This window comes from Pseudozyma flocculosa (assembly GCF_000417875.1).
Source record: "Pseudozyma flocculosa PF-1 unplaced genomic scaffold scaffold00013, whole genome shotgun sequence".
NCBI lineage: Eukaryota > Fungi > Basidiomycota > Ustilaginomycetes > Ustilaginales > Ustilaginaceae > Pseudozyma > Pseudozyma flocculosa.
Window position 1 is genome coordinate 576,860 of NW_006920881.1, and position 7,667 is coordinate 584,526.

Genomic DNA, 7,667 nt, shown 5'->3' on the forward strand with positions numbered 1-7,667 from the left:
CGTTCGCGGTGTCGAGGGCGGACAGCGGCTTCCGCGCCATCCTGACCTTAGAAGCGGGAGAGGTCGCGGCCGAAGAGGAAATTGAGGAACCAGGTAAAGGGCACCGCCAGCCGGTTCCTCCACGTCATGCTGACCGGCGAGTCGGAAGGAGACGGGGGAGGATGGAAAAGGCGAGGAAGGCATGCTCTCGGGCTTGAGCTCCAGCCTTGGGTTATGCCAGGACGTGATCGGGTACTCACCTCATGAGGGTGTAGGCGCCCCTCCACCCGACCCAAGCGAGGAACCCGGCCTCTTTGGCATTGGGCAGTTCAATCAGCGCCCTCGCTCCGCCAATGCTGGCCATGGCGCCGCGATTCGAGTACCGGAACGGCTGCACCTTGGCCGCGGCCGCGCCCGCGTCCTGGCCATCGCCGCCCGTGTTGAGCAGCTCGAGTTCGGCCGGATGGTTAAAGAGGCGGGCGAGGTAGCGCGCCTTTTGGCTCGCCACCTGCGCCGTGGCGGGCAAGAGGTTGTCCTTGATAATGGCGCAGTCGCCCATGGCGAACACCTCTTTCCTCACTCGTCCGCTGCCCCCTCCCTCGCCCTCGGCCTCGAGAACGCGAAGCCAAGGATCGGTGAGGATAGATTGGGTCTTGGCATCCTTGGCCACACCTTGGATCTGTTCCGTCAACGGCGTCGCCTTGATGCCCGTCGACCAGACCAACAGGCCAAACGGCAGCTCGACGTCCGCCTTTCCCTCGCCCCCACCCTCACCCTCGCCGCCGCCGGCGATGATGAGCTTGTTTTGCTCGACGCGAAGGATCTTCTGCTTGAGCCGGATATCGATCCCGTCTCGGTCAAACTTGCGCCGCGCGTACTCGGACAGGGACTTGTCGAACGACGTCAGGATGCCCGGTCCCGCATCGAGGAGGCGGATCGAGATGAGCGGGTGCAGGTCCGGGAAGAGCCGCTTCACTTCGGCCTGGACCTGGGTCAGTCGATCGACCGATCGGGTCGCGGTAGGAAGGCAGACAGGCAGCCAGGGCATCATCACGGGCGGTGTTCAGCCAAGCCATCTCTCCCAGCCGCGCGTCGGGCAAGTCGCCGCGATGCACTCACCAAGTCGTGCAGCTCGGCCGCCCATTCCGAGCCAGTGGGTCCGCCGCCGACGACGACAAAGTTCAGCATCTCCCTCCTCTCGTCTTCGGTGCGACACGGCATAGCGGCCTGTTCGAGCAGCTCGACGATCCTCCACCGAATTGCGCGGGCGTCCTTTGCATCCTTGAGAAAGTATCCGTGCTCCTTGACGCCGGGTGTGCCGAACGTCTGGTTGTAGGATCCGACCGAGATGACGAGCTTGTCGTAGTCGATCGTATACTCGTCCGAGAACGGTCGCGGGGCCGGCGGATCGGTCGAGGGCGAGATGGGCGTGTGGTTCGAGTCGGGCGACGAGGCGCGCGAAAAGGGGTCCTCCTTGTGCACCGTGATGCCCTGCGCTGGGGTGAGCGTCAGGCGGCGGTTGGCAAAGTCGATCGACTCGCACCAGGCGTGGTGCAGCGTGCAGTCGGCTTGGGAGCGGACCGGCTCGATGACGTTGCGGAACTGGCATGGCGAAGCCGATGAGGTGTGTAATCGGCATGGGCAAGGTGTCAGTCGAGTGCAGCGAGGCCACCTGGCCCGCGGATGGCCGCGAGGAGTGGACCACTCACGTCGAGCGTCCCGACCGATGCCTGGGCCAGGAGGGGCGTAAAGGAGAAGTAGGCTGCGAGGGGCCGAGGAGGGCGTCGATGCGGGTGATCAGCGACTGCGATCGTCTCGAAGCCTATGGCACCCGGGCGCAGGCGAGGGTGCACTCACTATTGGGCGAGACGAGCGTGAGATCGTATTTGCTCTGTTTCCGCGAACGAGGCGAAAGGTGGTCAGCACGCCTGTGTCCAAGCTGCAGCCCCACCTTTGATTCGACGACAACCGCTACTCACCCTGTCGAGCTTCTTGAGAAAGGTGAAGCCGCCCCACCCGCTGCCGAGGACGACGAGACGCTCCCTCCCTCCTCCCTGCGACGAACCCTTTGACGCGGGCGCAATGGACTGTGCGGAAGAGGCGAGACGTCGTTGCTGCGCCGCAGAGGCGGCATGGAAGAGCGGACGAGGTGCCGCCGTGGCTGCGGTGAGGGATGCTCGACTGGGGCGGAGCGTGGCCATCGTGGACGCCGTCGAGGAAGGGGAGCTACCACGGGGCAAGGGGTGTTAGGCCGACTATGGAGGAGGTGGTGGTGGTGGTGGTCAGGGAGCGAGCATGGCGACGAGCGAGGCTAGGGAGAGCCGCAAAGCGAGGCTTTGGCCAGTCGACACCGCAAGACGCTCCATGACTCCGCCCGGCGAGGAGAGGGCAATCGTCGGTCGTCGTCGTCGGTCTTGCTGGCTGGCTGGCTGGCGGTCGGGTTGGCTTCCAGCTGATGACTGAAAGGTGCAGCCGAACCCGCCTAGCCAGGCGAGAGCCATGCAGGGTCCAGCGGCCATCAAAAGCGCGCCCCAGGCTGCTGCAGCCCGCTGGCCGAGCTAGACGAGCCCGTTCCGATGTTAAAGACGCCGCGACGACTCGAGCGGCTCGATGCCTCTCCTACCACGTCGCATCTATCGATTTATCCCCCCCTCGTCCCTGGCCCTCGATTTGGCTCCTCGTACGGTCATCAATGGCGTTTCGTGCGTACGTCGTGGGCCCGGATGGGGCGTAATACATGGTCAATCCACATCTTCGTCTGGCGGCTCGCAAAGCAGAGATACCGCCAAGGCTCTTCCATCTATCGCTAGAGCGCCTTCTTCTCCTCGAGCTCAATCTCCTCGCCGCCTGCCCCGGTGCTCGTGGCGTTGCGACTGCTGCTGCTGCCGCTGCCGTACCTCTCGTCGAGCATCTGCGGCCGCGGCAGCGGTTGGCTAAAGTGGCTGCGCAGCTGCTCGTCGGCCAGGCGGTGCACCTCGCGCCCGACGGCCTTTGTGACGCTCGTCAGCGGGCCGCCCAGGTTGAGCTTCCACACCACGTAGGCGCTCGCCAGGCATACCAGCAGGAATGCAAAGTAGACCGGCGACCGCAGCACCGCCATCATCTCGTTCCACCCCAGCACGACCATGACGCCGTACATCCACAGCGGCACCTGCGCGATGCTCGACACCGTCGACCGCTTGGCCTCGACGTACAGCGCGTCGGCCTCCTTGCGGAACCGCGTGCCGATCTCGGCCTTGCGCGCCTCGGAAAAGACGACGAGCGTAGAGGGGAAGTCGAACTCCTCCTCCTCGCCCCGGTCGACGGCGGCCTGCGATGCCGGGTCGTCCGAGGTAGACGGAAGCGAGACGGCCAGCGAGTCGTCACGAGGCTCGATCTTGGAGTATAGCGGGATCATCGCCAGCGTCTGGCGGGGTCCGAGTCGAGGGCGTTCCGGGCGGTGATGGAAAGTTCAGCACGTCAGCGAATGCGAAGCGACTCTGCCTCGCTCACGAACCCAAAGCCCCACGGCTCGCCATCCCGCCTACTCACCTCGTCTCTCGCCTTCTGGTAGGCGCCGTCGATGTCGTCCTCGGGCTTCCACACGCGGGGCACGCCGTTCTCGTCGTAGCGGAAGCGGTCCTCGAACGTGTTGCGCAGCTTGGCCGCGAGCACCGTGTCGGCCGTCTGCTCGTCGACCTTGGCCCGCAGCGAGATCCACGACTTTCTCCGCAGGGCGATGAGCGCGGCGGTGTTCTCGTCGTCGGTGCAGTTGAAGCTCTTGGCCTTGCGCAGGTACGTCGACTCCGCCTGCTGCAGCACGGCGCGGAAAGTCTCGAGCACGGCGTCCCACATGGTCTCGCTCGGCTTGTTGAGCGCCAGCTCCACCGGCTCGGCCAGGCCCTTTTTGACGTTGCGCTCGATCTGGGCCACCATCTTCTTGGTCTCCTCGACCCGCATCGTGTCGGCGATGCTCTGGATCTCCTCCTCGAGCTGCGCCTCCTCCTCGCTCACCGTCCAGTCCGTGTCCGCCAGCAGCACCAGCTTGGCCGCGGCACTGAACTTGGCCTGCGCCCGCTCCTTTTCGCTGCCGACCACCTCGCCAAAGTCGTAGTTGCTCTCGTTGCGCATCCGCTCGAGGACGTTGCTCTTGAACGCCGCCAGGACGTGCTTGTGCAGGTTCTTGAGCTGGCCGAGGAAGAAGGGCGAAAGCGAGGCGTTGAGCTTCTCGAGCAAGTCGGTCCGCTTCCGCCTGTACACCTCCTGATGGTATCGCCCGGCATCCTTGTCAAATTTGGCCAGCGCGGTGCCCCGGTGGAGCGCCATGTCGGCGCCCAGCGTCTCGAGCACCGTCCCGGACTCGACGTGCCGGCGGAAAGCCTTGATCTCGCCGGCAAAGGTGGCAAACGCGGCGTTGGCGATCTCGTCGCACCGGAACTGGGCCAGCAGCTCCTGCTGCGTCGGGAGGTCCAGGTCCTTGTTGGTCATGACCTGCTCCCAGATGCTGCTGAGGTAGTGCGGCAGGCCGTCGGCAGGGATGCGCTTGTGGTACTCGGTGCGGAAGACAAAGTTGGGGTCCTTTGGGTCGACGAAGCGGGTGCGCAGGCGGTTGACGGCCTTGTCAAACTCGGCGGGCAAGAGGACCTTGTGCGGCAGAGCCGTAAACATGAAGTCGAAAAAGTCCGAGATCTGGCTCGCCTCGAGGCCGTCGGGCTTGGAGAGCGAGTCCCAGATCTTGTTGAGGTCGCTGACGATGGTGGCCTGCAGGTTCTCGAGGGGCGTGGTGCCGACGTGGTCGCGGATGACAAAGAGGAGGAGCGTCTTGTCCTTTGCGCCGTGGCTCTTTGCCTTGCCCGCCTGGAAGAGGCCGAGGTTGACCTCGAAGACGGTCTTGAGCAGGCCCATGTTGGCGCCCTGGTAAAGGCCGACCTGATGCTCCCACATGTTGACGATAAGGACCTCTGCCGACGCCATCGAGAAGAGGGCGGACTTGCGCTCAAAGTCCTGGTCTTCGCCACGCTCGCGGCCGTCGGTGCCCTCGACGTCCATGACGAGGACGTTCATCTTGAGGCCGCGGCACATCCAGATTCCCTTTGTAGTCTGCCTGCGCTGCTTCTCGTCCATGACGTCGAAGCTGGTGCCAAAAAGCTTGTTGAGCAGCGTCGACTTGCCCGTCGACTGGGAGCCGAGCACGGCGCAGAGGTCGTAGCCGAAGCCGGCGTCCTCGAGGCCCCAGTCGCGCAGCTTGGGCGCGAATTGGTCATCGTTGAAGCGCTGTTCTTCGTCGACGAGCTGCATCCGGTCCGCTTTCTGCTCGGTGGTCGCCGCCGCGGCGCCCGAGAGCGTCGAGAGGCCATTGGTGGGGCCGGCTGATGCGGATGTTGCGGCGGCCGAGATGGGCTGGGCGGAGAGGGCCTGTACCTGCTCCTGATGAGCCTGTTCGAGCTCCTGCTGCTGCTGTGCCACTATGGCCGTGGCGTTATCAATGTTGAGCTCCATAATGGGGGCCGAGCGTCGCTAGACGCGAGAGGTCAGGCGATGCAGAGGGAAGGAGCGATGGAACGACGGATGCGATGCGGGGAGCCGGTCGAGATGGGTATCCTTCCTGTCGTGTCGCGCTGTGTATCGGATGTGGCCAAGTTGGATCCGGTAAGCAAGAGGATGACGCCGGCGAACAGATGGATGGTGGTTCCTCAGCAAGTCGGAAGGTCGGCGAGCTGGCGTGGGCAGGTGACGGCGAGAGGCGGGCAGGATCGACAGCGAGCACTCGATGCAAGGTGCAGGCCGCTGCACAGGCCAGGCCAGGCTGGGCCCAAGCGTCGGGGGCCGGGAGGAGGGAGGTGATTGAAAGAGAGTCAGCCGCACGAGAGACGCAGCCCGTCCACGAGCCGTTTGCCCTTGGTGATCGGGCGAGGGTTGTCTCTGGCAGGCCAGGCCTGGCCTGGCCAAGCCTGCTCCACGCCGCGTGCGGCAGGCGGGTGGGCGGGGCGAAAGCCACCGAACAGAGAGGCTGGCACGGCGCATCGGGGCTGGGGCGTGCGCAGGCCTCGCCTGGCCAGGCAGGCCACGCCTTGCCACGCCAGGCCACGCCTTTTGGCACAGACGGGCCGATTATTATTCTTCTTTTCTTCCGGCTTGAGGGCCGAGCGAGCGAGCGAAGCCCTGCCCAGCCTCGCCAGGCTGCTTTGCCAAGGGCAGAAGGGGACTTCAGAGCAGAGCCAGTCAGGGTGGAGAGGTGACGGAGAGAGAGCAACAGCACACAGAGGCGCAGACAGAGAGAGGGAGACAAAGCCCAGACCAACCTGGCCCTGACAGAGGTCGACTGACCAGCGCCACGCCCTCCTGACGTCGTCACCATCCTCCAACGCGCAACCGTCACCGCCACCACCACCACCACCACCACCACCTTCCCGCCTTCTCCGCCACACCGCCTCACGCAGCGCGAGACGAACTTCTCGCACGCCAGCTACTACTAGCAGCAGCCTCGACCACCTGCACTTCCACCCCACCCCCCCCTTTGACCCAGCGCAGCACGCCCCTGCAGACCATGTCGGCCGCTTCCACATCGGCCCCCGTGCCAGCCACCAACGGCGCAGTAGCACCCGCAGCAGCCTCGTCCTCCTCTTCTGCCGCCGCGTCATCCTCCAAGCCCGCCGTCCAGGCTTCCGAGGTCGGCTGGCTCTTTGTGCCGCAGTACTACACCTTCCTCAACCAGAACCCCGGCCGCCTCCACTGCTTCTATACGAAGAAGTCCACCCTCCTCCACGGCACCGAGCAGGAGACCAGCGAACCGTGCTTTGGCCAGCAGGTGAGTGCCACGCTCGCTCTGGACTGCCAATCAGCCCCCCATTGGCACCAGCTTCGATTGCTGGCCCAACTCTGTAGCCGGCCGGCCAGACCGTGCTGACTCTCAATGCTCCTTTTGCCACGCCGTCATCCCCCATCTGTCTGCTCGCCGCACAGCAAATCCACGACAAGATCACCTCGCTCGGCTTCGAGGATGCCAAGGTTTTCGTCTCCAACGTCGACTCGCAGTCGTCGGCCAGCGGCGGCATCCTGATCCAGGTTTTGGGCGAGATGTCCAACAAGGGCGGCCCGTGGAGGAAGTTTGCCCAGACATTCTTCCTCGCCGAGCAGCCCAACGGCTACTACGTCCTTAACGACATCTTCCGCTACCTTAAGGACGAAGACGAGGTCGAGCAGGAGGCCACCGACGTCGACGAGGCCATCCAGAACGAGATTGACGAGGCCGAGAAGAACGGCACCGAGGTCGTCCACCAGGCCGAGATCAACAACATCGGCCAGCCCGGCGCCACCCCGCACATCCCCAGCGCCAAGAGCATCGAGGCCGCCGCGGGCCCCACGGCCGCCATCGCCGACGCGCCGACCAACGACAGCGTCGCCGCCGTCGACGAGGTCAAGGACGACGAGGCCACCATCGAGGAGGTCAAGCCCCAGGAGGCCGAGGCGCCCGCCCCCACGGCCGAGAGGCCCAAGGTCAACGGCACCGAGGCGACCGAGGCAACCCCGGACCAGGTCGGCGTCGACAAGAAGGTCACCACCGCCACCGCCGAGGAGGTCGCCCCGGCCAAGCCCGCTGGTGTCGCTGCCGCTGAGCAGGAGGCTCCTGCCGCCGCCCCCGCCAAGTCGGACGCCAGTGCGCCCGCGCCCGTCGAGGCTGACAAGCAGGAGGCCGCTGCCGCCGCCCC

General features: G+C 65.3%; 3 protein-coding genes across 3 annotated transcripts in view; 1 reads left to right on the top strand and 2 right to left on the bottom strand.

Moving 5' to 3' along the window:
- Positions 1 to 47: 47 nt before the first annotated feature.
- On the bottom strand, positions 48 to 2,180 carry PFL1_04190 (uncharacterized protein; the record flags this gene model as incomplete). The annotated part of the gene is made up of 6 exons (XM_007881713.1): positions 48 to 129; positions 240 to 967; positions 1,099 to 1,581; positions 1,689 to 1,741; positions 1,837 to 1,870; positions 1,959 to 2,180. 6 exons carry the CDS (start codon positions 2,178 to 2,180, stop codon positions 48 to 50), a joined length of 1,602 nt encoding a protein of 533 aa, XP_007879904.1.
- A 605-nt stretch (positions 2,181 to 2,785) lies between these two features.
- Positions 2,786 to 5,457, bottom strand: PFL1_04191 (uncharacterized protein; the record flags this gene model as incomplete). The annotated part of the gene is made up of 2 exons (XM_007881714.1): positions 2,786 to 3,385; positions 3,511 to 5,457. The coding sequence occupies 2 exons, from the start codon at positions 5,455 to 5,457 to the stop codon at positions 2,786 to 2,788; spliced, it is 2,547 nt and encodes an 848-aa protein (XP_007879905.1).
- A 1,048-nt stretch (positions 5,458 to 6,505) lies between these two features.
- Positions 6,506 to 7,667, top strand: part of PFL1_04192 (uncharacterized protein) — a gene marked incomplete at both ends in the record, with an annotated part of 2,323 nt that continues 1,161 nt past the window's right edge. The window contains 2 exons of the mRNA XM_007881715.1: positions 6,506 to 6,766; positions 6,922 to 7,629. Coding sequence (XP_007879906.1) covers positions 6,506 to 6,766; positions 6,922 to 7,629 — 969 coding nt within the window. The remainder of the gene's footprint in view (positions 6,767 to 6,921; positions 7,630 to 7,667) is intronic.